This window comes from Vitis riparia, chromosome 6 (assembly GCF_004353265.1).
Source record: "Vitis riparia cultivar Riparia Gloire de Montpellier isolate 1030 chromosome 6, EGFV_Vit.rip_1.0, whole genome shotgun sequence".
Lineage (NCBI taxonomy): Eukaryota > Viridiplantae > Streptophyta > Magnoliopsida > Vitales > Vitaceae > Vitis > Vitis riparia.
Genome location: NC_048436.1, coordinates 4,660,644 through 4,677,461, shown reverse-complemented (window position 1 = coordinate 4,677,461; position 16,818 = coordinate 4,660,644). Strand labels below are relative to the sequence as shown.

At 34.8% G+C, this 16,818-nt stretch overlaps 1 protein-coding gene across 3 annotated transcripts in view; it reads right to left on the bottom strand.

Annotated features, from left to right (window-relative positions):
- Positions 1-1,936: 1,936 nt before the first annotated feature.
- Positions 1,937-16,818, bottom strand: part of LOC117917143 (nuclear cap-binding protein subunit 1) — a 61,149-nt gene continuing 46,267 nt past the window's right edge. Inside the window, exons 10-19 of one of the 3 annotated variants that reach the window (XM_034833388.1) lie at positions 16,184-16,254; positions 14,135-14,219; positions 13,583-13,651; positions 13,298-13,416; positions 7,767-7,905; positions 5,605-6,105; positions 3,873-4,172; positions 3,000-3,178; positions 2,770-2,881; positions 1,937-2,259 (exon numbers count right to left, since the gene is read on the bottom strand). In XM_034833388.1, coding sequence (XP_034689279.1) covers positions 2,149-2,259; positions 2,770-2,881; positions 3,000-3,178; positions 3,873-4,172; positions 5,605-6,105; positions 7,767-7,905; positions 13,298-13,416; positions 13,583-13,651; positions 14,135-14,219; positions 16,184-16,254 — 1,686 coding nt within the window. In that variant the 3' untranslated portion in view covers positions 1,937-2,148. Of the gene's footprint in view, positions 2,260-2,769; positions 2,884-2,999; positions 3,179-3,872; positions 4,173-5,604; positions 6,106-7,766; positions 7,906-13,297; positions 13,417-13,582; positions 13,652-14,134; positions 14,220-16,183; positions 16,255-16,818 lie in introns of those variants that run through there. The other 2 variants (XM_034833390.1, XM_034833389.1) reach the window with 2 other exon arrangements.

Below are 16,818 nucleotides of genomic sequence, written 5' to 3'. Positions count from 1 at the left end.
ATTACACATGAACAAATAGGAAGGGATTGGATTTTCAATTATTTAGGGAAAAATTATTGCCATTATTAAATAAGTTTATTTATACAAAAATTTATTAGAAAAATAGAAAAGAATTTAGAAAAAAAAAAAAAAGGTATTCTTGAATAGGAGGGAAAAGAATGGTGGGGTGAGGGGGTGGTGCGCAGGATAAGGGGACAGGGGAGGTTGAGGTGAAGCAAGCGGTTGTGAAATTGGACAAGGGGAAAGGTAGGATACGGACAAACCCTAAGTAAATGAAAGAAACTGAAACACGTTCCCTGCATGAACTCCCCCTTCCTCCCTATTTCCATTTTTCTTTTGATTTTTTCAAAAATAAAAAATAGGATTTTCATTTATATTTTTACAAAACTTCTAGACTATATTTGGTTAGGGAGAGTAGAGGAAATATTAAGAAAACTAAATTTTTTATATTTGATTTTATTACCAAAATGTGAAGAAAAAAAAATCAAATATAATTAAAATTATTAGGAATTTTTTATATTTTTAAACTATCTAATTCTTTGCATAAAAGAGTTTAATTTTTGAAAAAATATTTAAAATAATATATAAAAACAATTTATTGATTTTAAATATATTTTTTTATTTTTTTCCGTTTTTTTTCTCATTTTTACTTTTCCTCTCTAACTTCTTTTATGATATTTTTCTTTATACTTTCCGACAACCAAACATATTTCTAAAGTCTATCAAACAAGATTTTTAAAATTGATTTTCAAAAAAAAATTTAAGAATAATTCTTAAAAATGCTTCTTAATTATTTTTATAAATAAAATTATGTTTTACAGTTCAAATAATGAAAATAAAATATTTTTTTACTAATTTTTCCTTTTTTATTCTTTTTTTTAAACGGTCAGTAAAATTATTTTCTATATTTGACCACATAATAGAAAATATAAAAAAAACCAAAATAATTAAAATTAGTTATGAATTTATACATTTTAAAATTATTTACTTTATATAAAAGAAGAAAATAAGTAAAACGAAATTGAAGAAATATGTAAAATTAATTTATTAATTTTGTATTTATTTTTTATTGTTATGCATGTTTTTCTCATGTTTATTTTTTCTACATTTTTCCTCAAATTTTAATAACCAAACATAAAATAAATAAATAAAATAATGTAATTGTAGGCCTCTATTTTGTCCTTATAGCATATATACATATATATTTTTGTCATCCTTAGTACCTAAAGTACCTCTCACCTTGCATCTTCATGTAGTACTTGCATAGAATCTCTCTTTTCTCTTATTTTATTTCCTTAGAATTTTTCCACAAATTTTATGGTAACCAAAGTATTTTTTGTTGGGTAAGGTGGTGCTTTTTTTCATTATTATTATTTAATACAATTTACTTTCAAATTTTAAATAGTTCATTATTAACTCTTTTTATTTATTACTTATTTTTTAAAAACCAAAATATTTAACTTTTATTAAATACTAAAAATAACTTTTTCAAACATCTAAAATATTATCTCAACAAAAACCTCACCCTAATAATACTTAATAATTTAACAAAAATAAAATAATAATTTAATATTTAATACTATTAAATAGTATTTAAAATTAAGTTAAATTAATTTCTATTTAGATTCAAATTAAAAAAAACAAACAAATGTATATATTTAATCAGTCAATTCCGTGAGAAAAATTAGTAGATTAATGTGATTAGATAAATTTGGTTTTGCAGGTCTTGTAAGAGAAAAGTGCCCTAGTTTGGTGGGTGCACACATGGGATGGTCTCATGCACCCCTTGTCCACGGCTGCTCAGTGGGCATTAGACTTTCAGTACTTTCAATAAAGTCCTAGCAGCTTTCTGGAGACTAAGTCAGAGCTCCATTTTTTTTTCTAACAATTTTTTTAAGCTCCAATTTTCAACTAAATTATATGAGAGAAGGAAAAGAACAAGGAAAAATAAGGTATATGTTCATGCATTGTCAGAAACCATAACCTTCAATGGGTTGCTTTGACAACTTCAAATCTACCTCATTCTACACAGTTCTTCTGTAGGCTGACCATAACTCAACTTAGCAGTTCTACATTTTCATTTACATTAACCAGCATTGAGAAAACTAACACTTGATATTACAAGTTACAAGAAGGGTTGAGACCAGATCACCCTTCATTGATTGGTCGACGCAGACCGGCGTAAACTGCTTTCCTGAAAAGAGGATGCACGTCTTCGGTCAACACCTCTGCATCCAGCTTTTCAATGTGAAGCCATATCTGCCAATTCACAAATCACAAATGCATAAAAGAGAAAAAAATGTCAGATCATAAATTCATATGGTCTGAGCCGACTCATTTAACATCTTCACAGCCATCACATGAATCTAGTACATACCCAGATGAGTTTTGTAAATGTCTAGTTTATGGAAACATGGCTCAAGGACAAGCCAAGCTCAGAACATTCAAAATTTTATATGTACACATTGAAAAGGTAATAAAGTAAATTTTAGATATATTGGTATGCAATTAAATGGGAATATGTACAGAACCAGCTATGTTAGATCTTCAAATCAACAAAAGCTCTACTACCTTAGCTGTTTTTTTTTTTTTTTCCTTATTTTTATTTTGATTTTAGCCCGCACTTGAGGGGAGAGAAAAGGGTAGTGGTGGTTGGATGAAAGAAAGGAGGAAAAGAAGCTTTTCCAAAACCATTAAAAGCACAGAAAGACAGGTGTGACTAAAACCATAAAATCACAAAGAGAAACAGAGGTTAGAAACTAGAGCTACCTCTGAAGCATATTGCCTTGAGAAGGCTTTGACATAGCCCAGAGTTGATAAGCACCATTGCTCTTTTTCACCCACGTTATAGCCATTATTTGCCTTTCCCCCATTTGTCTGACTGCAGAAAGTAAAGAAAAACATAGTTAAACTCAAGACACGGTCTCCTTGGAAATCATTACATGACAATGTAAATTGAGAGAAAAGAAAGAAGAAAGAATCTGAAAAAAAAAAAAAACCTTTTTTGGGGTCTTCCATTCTCATTGTCCACATCCATAGTTGATGATTCTTCAAGGTCAACAGCCATCTCATCTGCCTGAATAGTCTTCAGTCCTCGCAATGTTCCAGCTTGAGACGTATCAGGCAGGCGTTCCATCAGCACATTTGAGAAGTTTTTATACAAAGAAAGGAATAATGCCTGAAAGACAGACAATGAGGTTTGCCATATTAATCATAGAATTGGAAGCTGGAATATCAAAACTGGGGGGGAACAAAGTGTCAATCCTTCATTTTTATAGCCCAATCTGATTCCTGCCGGTTGCTAAGAAGCATTGGGGCATATGAGTTAAAGGAAAAAGAACCATCATTCTGAAAGTAACACAAATGATATTTCATTACTGCTATTGAAAAAGAGCTAAATTCCAAGCCTGAGCAGGGGATTGGGATTTGGAACTCATGACTTCATGGGACTTCATCACTTTATATCCACAGTGAGGAGCAAATATTTAAATCTAAACCAGCTGATTGATTAAGAATGTTGTATATGAGTGGTAAGAAAGGAAAAGTTTGAATGCAATTATCTTTCCATGAGATCTTGAAAGCAAATTTATCATGTCATATATGATTCTATTGGAGAACCAAATAAAGTCGATAGTTGTAACTTTCAGAATCAATAATCAATCTGCTTGAAGTTTATGATCAGGCCACCTTAAATGCATTTAAATATGCATATAAACAGGTAGATGAACAATGGATTCTACAAATTGATAATTGGCCAAAATCATAGAAAATAATTCCATGTTCTTAGATACACATTATCAACTGATGAAAAAGAATTCTGAGGTTTCAAAAGGGAAAAACAAGTGACTGCTAGTTAATTTTATATTTAATACCTCATTTTCATCCAAGGCTCGAGCAAGAAGAGCCTCCTTGGCCTCTAAAGAGTCCCGTACAGATACCTCCTCCTCTTTAGCTTTTTCTGCATACGATTTCAAACGTTTCAACCTCCCTGGGTTTTCCCCAAGAACAGGTTCACCATCTACAAGAGTAAGCTTTGACTCAGCAGCCTCCAACTCCGCTTTTGCTGTTGCTGCATCTCCTTCAGCTAATGCAAGACTCTTCTTAAGGGAAGATATTTCTTTCCTTAGATCAGAAATACGATTATATGTCTTGCTAACTGCATTTCTAAGAATCTGTAATGAAGAAAAAAGTGTGTCAGCAACACATTAAAAAAATTAATTACAAATATTTGAAAATAACGCTAGAGGGGAAATCAAATCCAAAAGAAGCAACAGGGATAGGAGAATAAGATACCGTAATTTCCATTCTTCATCCTCTCTATTTATTCACTTAATTACGATGGGATAAACAGGAAAGCAAGTAAAGATCACATTCAATCTCCAGCAAAAACTTGAACAATCCCCTTTAAAAGTTGTTACACTAAAAAACAAACTAAAATTTGCCATGAACAAAAACATGAAGTATTTGCTACAGTCAAGACATGTTAAGCTAATGAATGGCCTTGTCTTGGATGGCTTTTTTTTTGGCTTTTTCTAGAAGTAGCAGCTGAAACTAAATCATGATTTTAATGGACAATCTTGATGTTATAAAAATCCATTAAACATGAAATGGTCCTGCCTAAGCCAAAAATGAACTTCCAAAAGAAGCATATTGCATTTGCTCCACTGTACATGTCTTTTTTGAGCTAGAAGCTATTATACTGAAATTACCGAACACATCCAAAAGCGCTTATAGGGGCTAAAAAATAGCCTTTGCTTCCAAGAAGCAAATCGAAGCAGGCCTTCTTTACAAGAGAATGAAAGTGAAGGTGTAGATCAATGGTAGTCCAGCTAAGGTTAGAAGTACAAGAAAGATTATTACTTTCTCTTGGTTAACTAAGCAGTTTGGCAAGCTCATAAAGGCTGACAAAGTGTTATTTGAATGGAGCAAAAAGCATTATAACATGATTCAAATATAAACAAATTATCCCATGTAGTCCAGTATACGATACATATATGCTACAAAAAGTTAGCAGAGTGCTTTAACCAAACCAGTGCATAAATTAAGAACAACAAAAAAATTAGTCCAGCTTCATCTAGACATGTCAATTTCCTTCTTGTGAAATGATATAGATGTTTAAAAAGAAGAGCCAAAAACACCGTTTAGTCTTTAATTTAGTTCAATAAATCATATACCAGGGTATAATGAGACAGAAAAGAACAAAGGAATAGGGCATGGATATTACCAACAAGGTAACTTCTAGGGTGGGAAGGTTACAAGGAAAGATAAATATGTCCCAAGCTTAGTAGAAATGAACCAATATTTTTATCCACTGGTTAGAAAACACTGGCAAGAGAAGCTGGCTCATTGATTCGCAGATGCTTCACATATGAGAAAAGCAAAAAAAATATTTCACTTAGTTTATGGCAGTTTTCTAGTCTTATTTGCAGAGGGAGTTTATCTTCTCTTTAATATTTTTCTAAACTTATTTTATGGGATTTTTCTAATTTTGATGTTGTAATCACCCACATGAAGGCATCAGTCATATATACTCAACAGGTACCAGAAATCATACAGCATTATGGAAAATATTGTCAGTAGAAACTAGAAAACATAGCATTATACCTCCCATGAATGATCTGACGTATGAAATTGTTCAATGTTTTCTGGAGAGAAGACCCATTTCACAATGGCAAAGTTAGATATAAGTCGGTACCCCATCATTCTGTCAATGGCTATAGCTATCATTTGGGCACTGTTCTTCCAGTAAGAACTCACTTCATCTATCAGCACAACTTGCTTATCTTGATCATGGCATATCTTTGCAATGACTTGTCCATACCTCTCCAAGACAGTGATCAAATGAGTGAAGCTTTTGGATCCAATATCAAGCAGGGTCTGAACCACTACACTAAGGGCAACCTCTGAACCATGAACGGGAATTACACTGTCTTCAATCCATTTAATTACTTCACGAGAAACTTGTCTTCCCTTCACCATACTGCTAAGTTCCATAGATAGGGCATGTTGTTCATTTCTTTCTTTACCATCTTCTGTACTGTATTTGAAGCTTGGTCCACCCTTGGGAGGGAGTAACTCTTCTAAAGTAGGGGCATTTTCAATGCTCTAAAAGATAATATTATAGAAGGAAGATGTCAATAATAGATATTATCATGCCAATCACCAGTAAGAAGCACAATCCAGTTCCCCACCAATCCTTCACTATATCCTCTCTGTGTGTGTGTGCTGGGGGGTGGGTTGGTAGGGGGGAGAGAGATTCATTCCCCTTTCATGAAACTTCAAGATATCCTTCATTGCACTTTGAGACAATATTATGTTTGCAACAACAGTCATAGGCGATAAGAAACCCAGTAGAAAAATAGCATCCCAACAAAATGTAAAATCCAGTCCCTTGTATTTTGCAAAATGATAGCAATAGATAGTAGCAATCAAATCAGATCGTGGTGGCAGAGCAGAAGAAGCTTCAAAGATTGTGTGTGATATCTAAGATTGTAATATGGAAAAGGAAATTTTCTACTTCCAAAAGCAATAACAGCAAAATTTTCCATCATTTGCTTCTAGAGTACACTGAATTTCCAGACAGAATCCTTCATAAACCAACACCAAACAACACAACACCCCCCACCCCAACCCCCAAGATTTTTTTTTTCTTTTGATAACCGAGGAACATTCCATGGCCAAGTCCTTAGGACTCTCCATGGGGACCCAAACCTTGGGGTGCTGACCACCCCGCAATAGCCAGCACCGGGTAAATTCAGGGTATTATCAGGAGTAGGATTCGAACCCAAAACCATATGCCACTTACTGGGACCACACTTCCCAGGTTCACCCTGACCAACTAAGCTACCTTGGCGGGTCCAACCCCTAAGAATTTATATACAATATAAAATAGGAAGCCAGCAGCCCCACCCTGCAACCCCCAAACAAGAAAAAAAAAAAAAGAAAGAAAGAAAGGCATATTTGAATGCACCAAATGGTTATTGTATTCACTAAAACAAATTCCAACTTCTGCAGCAATTTATTTTGATTTTTTTCTCGGTTTTGTTTGAAGGAGGATACCAACATAATATGTGAAGAATGAGGACATTTGATGACATCACTATGTAAAAGTGTAAGGCAAGGTGTTCTACTCAAAGAAATGAAGTGTAGGCCTGTTGATATATTATTCTTAAATTTAAAAGAAAACATAAACATAAGTAGAGCTATTAAGATACAGGAAATGATAATACCAAATTAATTTGAAAAACATGCTTGGTCATTTTTCAAATATTAGTTCCATGCTAGCATGATTAAACCCAAAAAAGTAAGTAAATAAATAAAAAGAGAGAGGTTGCTATTCCTCACAAATGACATAATGAATACCGTATATATAAATACCAAAACAGACAAGCATGAGTCAAGAAATATGTTCCTCTCCTTTCCCCAACCACCACCCGTCTCTGTGAGTGTGTGTGTGGACAGAGGGAGAAAGGGAGAGAGGGAGAGGGATCACTGTTTAAAGTTACATAAATATAAGCATGTAACAAAACAAATATTACTGATTACATAGTAAATAAAGAAAAATGCCATTCACATGATGCACACAGCTCTTGAGCCAGCAGCTCAAAAAGGTGTGCCTTAGACAATACCTTGGCTCATGAGACATAAGCTTACCATGATTTTGAGGCATTATAGGACTACCTCATTCTTAGTCTCTTGCATGAGCCACAAAAAACCTTTTAAAACTCTGATCTAAAATATCACCGATATTTAGTGTATCTGGTTACCTGCTTAACTTTGTCCCAGTATGACAAACGAACTTCTCTTTCCAAAACCTCCTGAACAAACACACGTTGTGGTGCCCATTTTGGAAGGTCTAAGACATAAGCCCATTCTTCCCAAGGCCAGATGAATTGAAAATTTGATCTGAAAAATAAGGAAGTGAACATTAACTTAAATGCACACAAACCAATAAAAGTATCCAACTTGTGATACTAGAAAAACCATTCATTAAATTTTCAAGCATAATGAATCTAAAAATGATTGAAACATCAACATTTTGCTATATACACTACGTCACATAGCATAGCATCTGGTGCAGTGGAGGTGCAGGACTAGAAGTCAGAATTGTGGAACCAGATCCTTTTAAATATACAAGAATGCAGCAAATATGTTAGCATGTCCCAAATTAGGTAAAAATATTTATTTGAAAAGTCGGTTTTCAAACAAAGGACTGATTTACTAAACATATATATCATATGGGTTTGATTAACAGTAATATGGATAATGAGGTCTCCAGACAACATAGCAAATAACAGATTTCTTTATGATAAAAGAATCAAAGACCCTATTTGCAAATCCCTCACTGTAAGATAAGGGTTTCAAGGACCACTGCAGGAGAGAGCTAGATCCAATACTGGCAACCTTTTGGGGACTAGTCCCAATTTCCACTTTCAGCAACCCTCCAATGACTCAAGTGACATGGAAACTATAAAAAGGTATGCCTTTTTCTAGTTCTCATTTCTTTTCATCTTTTTCTTTGTCTACTTACATTCATCTTATCTTTGTGCTCCCTTGATCAGACATGGCAGCTGATTCAAGCTAGCACAGCAATCATATTTTGCACATGTATACGTGTTGTGGTAACACAGGTACAGTGATACTCTAGCATAAAGTACCAAGACCATGTACAGTAAGATATCTCTAAATTTTTTCTTTTATAGGTAAGTGCAAATTGTATTAAAACGCCAAAAGGGGTGCACCGAAGTACACACAGTGTATACAACAACCGCCTAAAAGGATAGAGAAAACAACAATACTCCCTCCCTCTATCTAACCCCAACCAATCAATAAAATCAACTAAGAACATAGAAGAATGTTCTATAAACAAGTTTGTCCAAGATAATATGCTGCACAAAAACAAAAACTTCAGCCTTTGAATAGAAAGGTCCCTATTCTCAAAAGATCTTCTATTTCTCTCTCCTTCCAAATTGTCCAGAAGAGGCACAAAGACACTACTCTCCACACTTTCTTCCTCTTTCTTCCAATAAACGAGCCATGTCACCCTAATAGGGTCTCTCTAACTGAAGAATGAATCACCCAACACACCTTGGACAAAGAGAACAAGAGCTCTCATAACAGCCTTGCCTTTCCACAATGCAAGAGAATATGGTCAATTGACTCCTAATAAACATAACAAATGGAGCATCTATTGGCTAAAAACCACCCTCTCCTTTGCAATTGGTCTAAAGTCAAAACTTTCCTTCATGTTACCTCCCAAAGAAAAAAAAACTGACCTTAGGAGGAACCCAAGTACCCTTACTTCCTCAAGGATAGAATAGAGAACTTAACAGAAAAGGATCCACTCTTTGCATCTACCCAAAACACCTCATCCTCCCTCTTCTCAACCACCACCGTCTCTTGAATCCTTGACAAGAAGCACTCCACTGTCCCAAACTCTCAGTCATTGAGAGGTCTAGAGAAGCTCGAGTTCCATCAACCCCCCTCAGAAGAGTGCACCCACAAATCCACCACTCAAGCCTCTTTTGAGCTAGCTAGAGCGAACGAGGAAAAGGACACACATAAAGGCTCATCCCCGCACCATCTATCTCTCCAAACTTGACCCTTCTCCCATTGCCCACTATGAAGAGAGTTCTGGAAGAGACTAACCCCCACAAAAGCCTTATAGCCTTCCAAAGGCCAACACCATAGCTGCCTCTTACATCCTTAGAGCACCAACCCCCTTCCAATTCCCCAAATTTGCCACAAATAAGTTCTCTCTAAAGGGCATCCCTCTCCTTAGCAAAGCGTCAAATCCATTTGCAAAGGCTGAGAGCCTTATTTAGAGAGTTAAGATGTCTAACTCCAGGGCCACCTTTTCCTTTGTCTAAACAAACAATATCCCACTTCACTACATGAGGCTTACTCTCTAGAGCCCCATCTCCCCAGAAAAAGTCTCTTTGAATCTTCTCCAACCTTAAGTGAACTCTCCTCGACATCCAAAATAGTGACATAAAGTAGATTGGCAAGCTAGCTAGCGTGCTCTTGACCAGTGTTAGCCTTCCCCCTTTAGAAATGTATTGTCTTTTCCACATTACTAATCTCTTTCTGAACCTTTCTTCGACCCCGTCCCAAGCCACCACCGAGTTATGGGCAACTCCTTGAGGGAGCCCTAAATAAGTGGTTGGGAGCACACTCACTTTGCAACCAATTACAGCAGCCACTCCACTACATTCAACACCCTCCCAACCAGAATAAGCTCACTCTTATCAAAATTGACTTTCAAACTCAAAATGGCTTCAAACCACATAAATAACCAACTCAAATAAGTCATTTGGGAAGAGGTAGTGGTGCAGTAGAAGGTTTGTTTCAAAACGAAACAGAAAAACACTCAAGAACCAACACAAAGATCACAATAGGATCTGAAAATTAGAGAATAATTCTCAAAAAAATATATTGAACTTCTCTTTAACAATTACAATGAGCCTTTAAATAATGTTTGTACTGCAAAAATAAATGAAATAACTGAAATAGGAAACTAGAAACAGGAAACCAAGGTAATTGGAAACTAGGAAAACTAGGAAAGAAATAGGAAACTAAAGATGAACCTACAATAGAAACTAATAATGTAGAAAATAGAAACTAATGATGTAGGAAACTAAAAATATAAACTAATGGAAATAGAAACTAATCTAAAATAGAAACTAATGATGTAGAAAGCTAAAAATAGAAACTAATGATGATTGTATGCTGCATCAGGTGGCCTCACAAAAAAAAGTATCATTTGTGAACAACAAATGGGAAATCTCCAAGCCCTCCCCATTTCTCCGTAATACTTTGAAACCAGACAAATAACTACCCTCTTTTGCCCTTCCAAGAAGGCAACTGAGCGCCTAGCTAGAACAAACAAGTACGGAAATAACATGTCCCCTTGCCTTAAGCCCCTAGAGCTTTGAAAAAACCCCAAGGGAGTACCATTCACTAACACCAAGAACCTTGGAGTTGACATGCACCGACTAATCCAAACACACTAACTATTTGTTAAGATATCTCTAAATCTCAAACCCAAACACACTAAATATTTGTTATTACCAAAAAAATAGAACATCTCAAGACAGAAACTTATGAGAAACTGCTACTTCATACAGCAGTATGTCAAGTCTAATCCTGGATTATCCATATCAAATGAGAATCACTTAGATGCAGGCCCTTTTAAGGATAGTCCATGGCTGGATTGAATCATCCAGTGTATTGAAAGGATCATTTCACCCAAAACAAATGTAGACAGAGCATGGCAGAATGATTAGTAAAAGCATATTGGCAGTCGCATAATTACATGCAAAACCGTCATGGTAAACCAATTTAGGGATATTTATGCACTTATTGCTAAAATTCACCTATTGTTCCCAACTAGTTTATCAGATGAAGAAAACATAACAATTATCCCAAATAAACAATAGCTTCCAAAGTGTTTTCCTATTCATAAGATATTCCAAATCATTCTACATAATTCAACCTAACAAAGATTCAATCTCAATGACTTGGTGTATGCTTTGCCCAGTTGGTCCAACAACATACACATCATCTCCTCTAACTCATTTGGGATAGTTTCTTGTTTTTGGCTTTACCTGAAAACTGAATCTAAGCTAAAGCCCTAATTATACAGTGAGAGGCCTGGCACTATGAAAGTTTCATTGACATGAAACAGTTTTCCACATAAGCAAAAAAGGAGGCTATGAAACCAACATTTTTCTTTACTTCCTATTTAACTATTTTTTAAATCAGAAGTTCTTTCTGATAAAATGACCTAATTACATACAGAAGTATTGTCGGCCTTAAAAAGAGTTCTTTGGCTTCGAAAATGTCAACCCAAACAGGTCTTAACATGTATTTCCTCTGTCTCTCAAATTGATATCCATTATATATTCTCCTAACCTCAGCTAGTAACTACAGATATGATGACTATAACTGTGATTTCATCTCAAAAAGAAAAATAGAAATGAAGAAAATGAAGCATCCTTCAAGCTGAACAGGAAGAAAATACAAACAAGAGATTAAGAAAATATTGCATAATAATCCTCTACTTTGTATTTTCTCTTTCCTCTTATTATAGAAACCATTACTTTCAGTCAACAGCAATCCAAAATCCAGTTAAAGCTGGTTTTTAAAATTCTTATTCCAGGAGTTCTTAAGGGTTACAACATCAAATCACCAGTGGCAGATCCATCCAAAAGCTTTTAAGGATAAAAACTGTTAGCATCCATGAAATATAGCATGGAATACCATCAATATCATCTCCATGACCATCAATATTCTGTGGAGGCGGGCCTAAGGCCTTTTAAAGACAGCAGGGGAAATGAAGGGAGCTTGGCCTCCTCTTTGGGCCAGGCCTTAGCCCTCTCTTCTAAGGCTTCAATTGAAAGCCAATCTGGGCTTTGAGTGTCTCTCAGATAAGTTTGTTGCCTTCAACAACTTTTTGGGTTTTCCAGTGATAGGGTTTGAGAAGGAGATCAACTCCCTCCTCAAAAAATTGGAGACCAGAAGAGAGCATGGTGTTATGATTGCTGGGGGAAAGAAGAAATCGCCTTTGGCTACTTATTTGGAGAAGGAGATCAGAAAGCTAGAATGATCAGTCAATTACAGTGGCTCTCCCAACTCGTCCAGGAGAAGAGGGGTAGCAGGGTATGTACCCCTTCTATTTGAGGTCGCACTCTTCGTGTGGCAGCTTGGTGGCAGGATTTGGGGCCCTTGTTGGTCTCCTGTTGGTTTTTAGGGGTTTGCTTTGGTGTGGGTTGTGCGTTCAGTGATGTTCTTTCCCGTAGAGGAAAGTCCGATTGTTTTTTAGGTTTTTGTGCTTTGGGATGGTTGGTGTTTTCTTCTTCTCTCCCTCCCTTGCTAGCCTTTTGGTGTGGGTTGTATACTTCATTGTGTACATGGCTGCACCATTTGCGCTTTTTAATATATTCTACCTTTTACCTATCAAAAAAAATGACCATCTCCATATTGCCATTACTAACATGGGTGAAAATTCAACTAGTTTATTGTAACTCTAGTTACCTCTTTGATTAAATAAAAGATAGCATGCATTTCAATGCAAGAAGATTCTAACAAAGGCAGTATCTGTATAGCATGTAAGCAAAGAGAGAACAATCATCACAAATCAACATTAAGTACATTGTTTACAATGATTTTCACGTTATATAAATAATTCCGCCCACCACAAAAAAAAATTCTTTTTAAAAAAAAAAAAGAAAAAAAAAAAAAAAAAGACTCTGTATATGCCCAATTCAAAATGCATCACTTTGAAGCCCAAACTTACAGGTGATGTGAAAACCAAAGGATAAGCCGTGTCCGACACTCCATATCTAAGTCGGCTATTTTCTCAAAAAGAGCACGGACTGCACCAGCTACAACTGCAGGAAAGGCCCCAGGAAGAGCCTAAGAATTAAACATGTGAGTCAGAAATCTTAACGTAAAAGAGAAAACTCAATTCATCTGCGTAACAATCATTTTGCTGCCAAGATATTCCTTCAAAAAAGCAACAGGTCAAAATGAAATTAATGAATAAAACATGGTTTGTTCAATAGAATATCATCTATAGTACCTTGCAGAGGTCAATAATAACCAGTGTATAATACATTGGCTTGAATGGGGGTTGTGGTAGCAAAAGCAACTGCAGGAAAGTTGTAAATAAATCATAGTTGCATCAAACATTCTAAAAAGGTAAACCAACATAATTAACATGTAAAATTAATAAAGATAATATAAGAAAATTATCAGAGAAAAAAGCATGAACCTAATATATCATATCCCTACTGACACACTTCAAACACAATATGGAACCTTTAGACTTCTACAAGTGTCAATATCAACAACATCTACTCCACAATTATAACTTTATGCGAATATTGAAGGTTACTATCTAAAAGACTCAACAAAAAACAGAGACACAACACAAGCATAACTATGCAACTCTGAAGCATATCTATGACTGTAACATGTATAATAATCACAACATATATCATAGTCATCAGAGATTTTTTATTCCCAATAAATGTTACAATTGAAAAGAGAAAGCACAAATCAGGTGGAGCACATGATGTAGAGGTTGTTGCTCTATTTACAAACAGAAAAACTGGTAGTGTTAAAATCTTACCTGGGAGAATATTGTCTCAGCCATAAGATATTCATAACGGAAAGGCACAGGCAAACCGACCATGTATGAAGCACATTCCTTTCGACTAGCTTTGCATGAACGAAGAAACAAAAATAAGAATAATTAAATCCAAAATAACCTGGATTAGAAAAAACCTTTACAAGGATGAGTAAGGTTAGTACATATAAAAACCAAAGAGAAAGATCATAAAACCCACAAAATAACATCAAGTTGATCCAACACATATAAACACTAGCAACAGGAAGTTGGTAACATAAGTAATGTGACGGGCAGAAAAAAATTAATTGCTGCTGTATAAAATAAATCCTCTAAAAAGCCTATTTTTGGCACCATACCAAAACATCCAGTTAGTGTAATGTCCTGTATGAGTATGCCCGCAACATGAAGAACCTAATAGAGCACCATTTTTCTGGCCCAATTCCCACTGGTGCTCATTTGTATCACTAGAAAAATTGCATGAATGAAATGGTCCTGATTATCATCATATTCGTTTAGATAATATAGTAACTCAGACTGAACCAATCTCCCCTGGAATAAGAGATCATTCTCCATTTGACTCTCCAATTACTCAGTGCATAAGAATCACAAAAAACAGGACACAATATCGAAACTGCACAACAGAAATCTATGTGCACACCTATTCGATTACAACAAATGGATGATATAATCATAATTTAATTCTCATTTTCCTCCCGCCATCTAATCTTATATAGTTTTGGAACACATCCCCAAAGAATGGTGCTAAAGCCATCATAAAAGTCAAACATTTTGAATTCATGTTTCGAACTATATGCATTTCATAAGTAAAAGACAAAACTCTACTACTAAAAAATTCCCTACCGAAGTTCATCTTATGTAAGCCTTGTTCATTTTGGCACTGAGTACAAAATTGTAAGCTATATAATTTCCCATAAGCATCCTACGTAAACATCCCCTCCCTTACACAATAAACCACCAGGGAATCCCCACAGCAAGTCTGTCCTTGATATCAAAAATTGAAAATCATATTTTAATTTCTTCCTCAATTCCATTAATCAAATGTGATGTATTAGGAGTTAACCTTTGACACAAATTAAACATCCATTTTCAGTTCATGTGTCAAACAAAGTGTATATAGCTTAAAGAGTCACTTTAAGCTATAATATCAGAGTAAAGGTACAGCAAAAACCAAAAGCCAACAAAAGGTATGTATCTTAGATACTGTAAAGAATTATCTCCAGTAATGACTAAAGCTAAAATCCCATCCAACGAATGTTATTGACTTTGCAAATGGCACATCAAGAAAGCATTCCATGCCTCCATAAAAACAAACCACAACACCAAATTCCACCCCCACCCTCCAATTGAGCAAAAAATAGAAAATGATAATAATAATAATAATAATAATAATAATAATAAATTAAAAAAAAAAAAAAAAACCAAACCATATAGACTAACAAGCAAAAATATATGATAAATAAATTTGACCAGAAAAATAAAACTCATATTATACAATTTATCGTCAATGAAATCAGTAATTATGCTTTCAAGGGGATCCCAACATAAAGACATTTTTTTTAATAAGCAAAAAAACATATTAAAAGCACCCAGCAAAGGGGCCCACCAAGTCAAAAGGCAAAGACCAAGGAGACAAAAAAAAAAAAACCAAACCCTATCTTCACTTGCAGCTTAACCAATCAACAAAGTCTAACATAGACATAGATTACTCCTCTCCTCTATCCCACTCCAAAAAATTACACATAAGAGAGATTTTAAGCTCTTGATCTGAATGCTCCACATTCTCGAAAAACCTTAAATTTTTATCTTTCCAAGTAGTCCAAAGCAAACACAAAGGAGCATAAAGACATCTAAGTTAACACCATTTCCCCATTCAAATCTATTGCGTCATTTTGTTATCGAACTTTCGACCGGATAAAAAAGATATGAAAGGAAGTGGGCTTACTCAGTCTAACATTCATACCAGTCATTACACAATGAGTATGTGACACTAATCTAACTTCACAATAAAAGTCAATGAAGTTTACAAACCAGCCATTGAAGAAGAAAAGCACATCGAGCAAATACTCTTCTGCAATGAAACGATCTATAGGTTGTAGATCCTGCCATCGAAAGAAAAGAAAAGGTGAGGATGGGCACCTAAAGGAAAGAACAAATAAAAAAGACTCCACTGTCGAACAATAACCAAATTAAAATGCAAAAGACTTAACATATGCACTTCTTCAAACTTTACATGAGCCCAAACCTTACTAGCAGAATTGCTAAAGAATCAGGACTGAACTTAACATACCAATAGAGCTCCTGAATAACTTCATATTACTAAATATTTGAAATGCAAACTAAGTAAGAATGTTATAACAAATTCTAGTTCTCACTAAAACAATTACTAAAAGTCATTGTTAGAATAAACACAGACAATGTACCAAAGGTAGTACTGAAATTGCATAAACACAAAACAGTAATCAAATAAATAAGAATTTCTTATCAGCCTACTAAATGATATAATGTCAGACCAAAACCTCCTATTACTTCTGAAATCTTTATTAATTTAAAAAAATATCCTGTTGCAAGGCTGCATACTTGAAAACAACGATGCAATTAAATAGTACAATACTGACCCTCGGTATGACAATAAAAATAAAGAAATAAATAAATGTGATGTATGG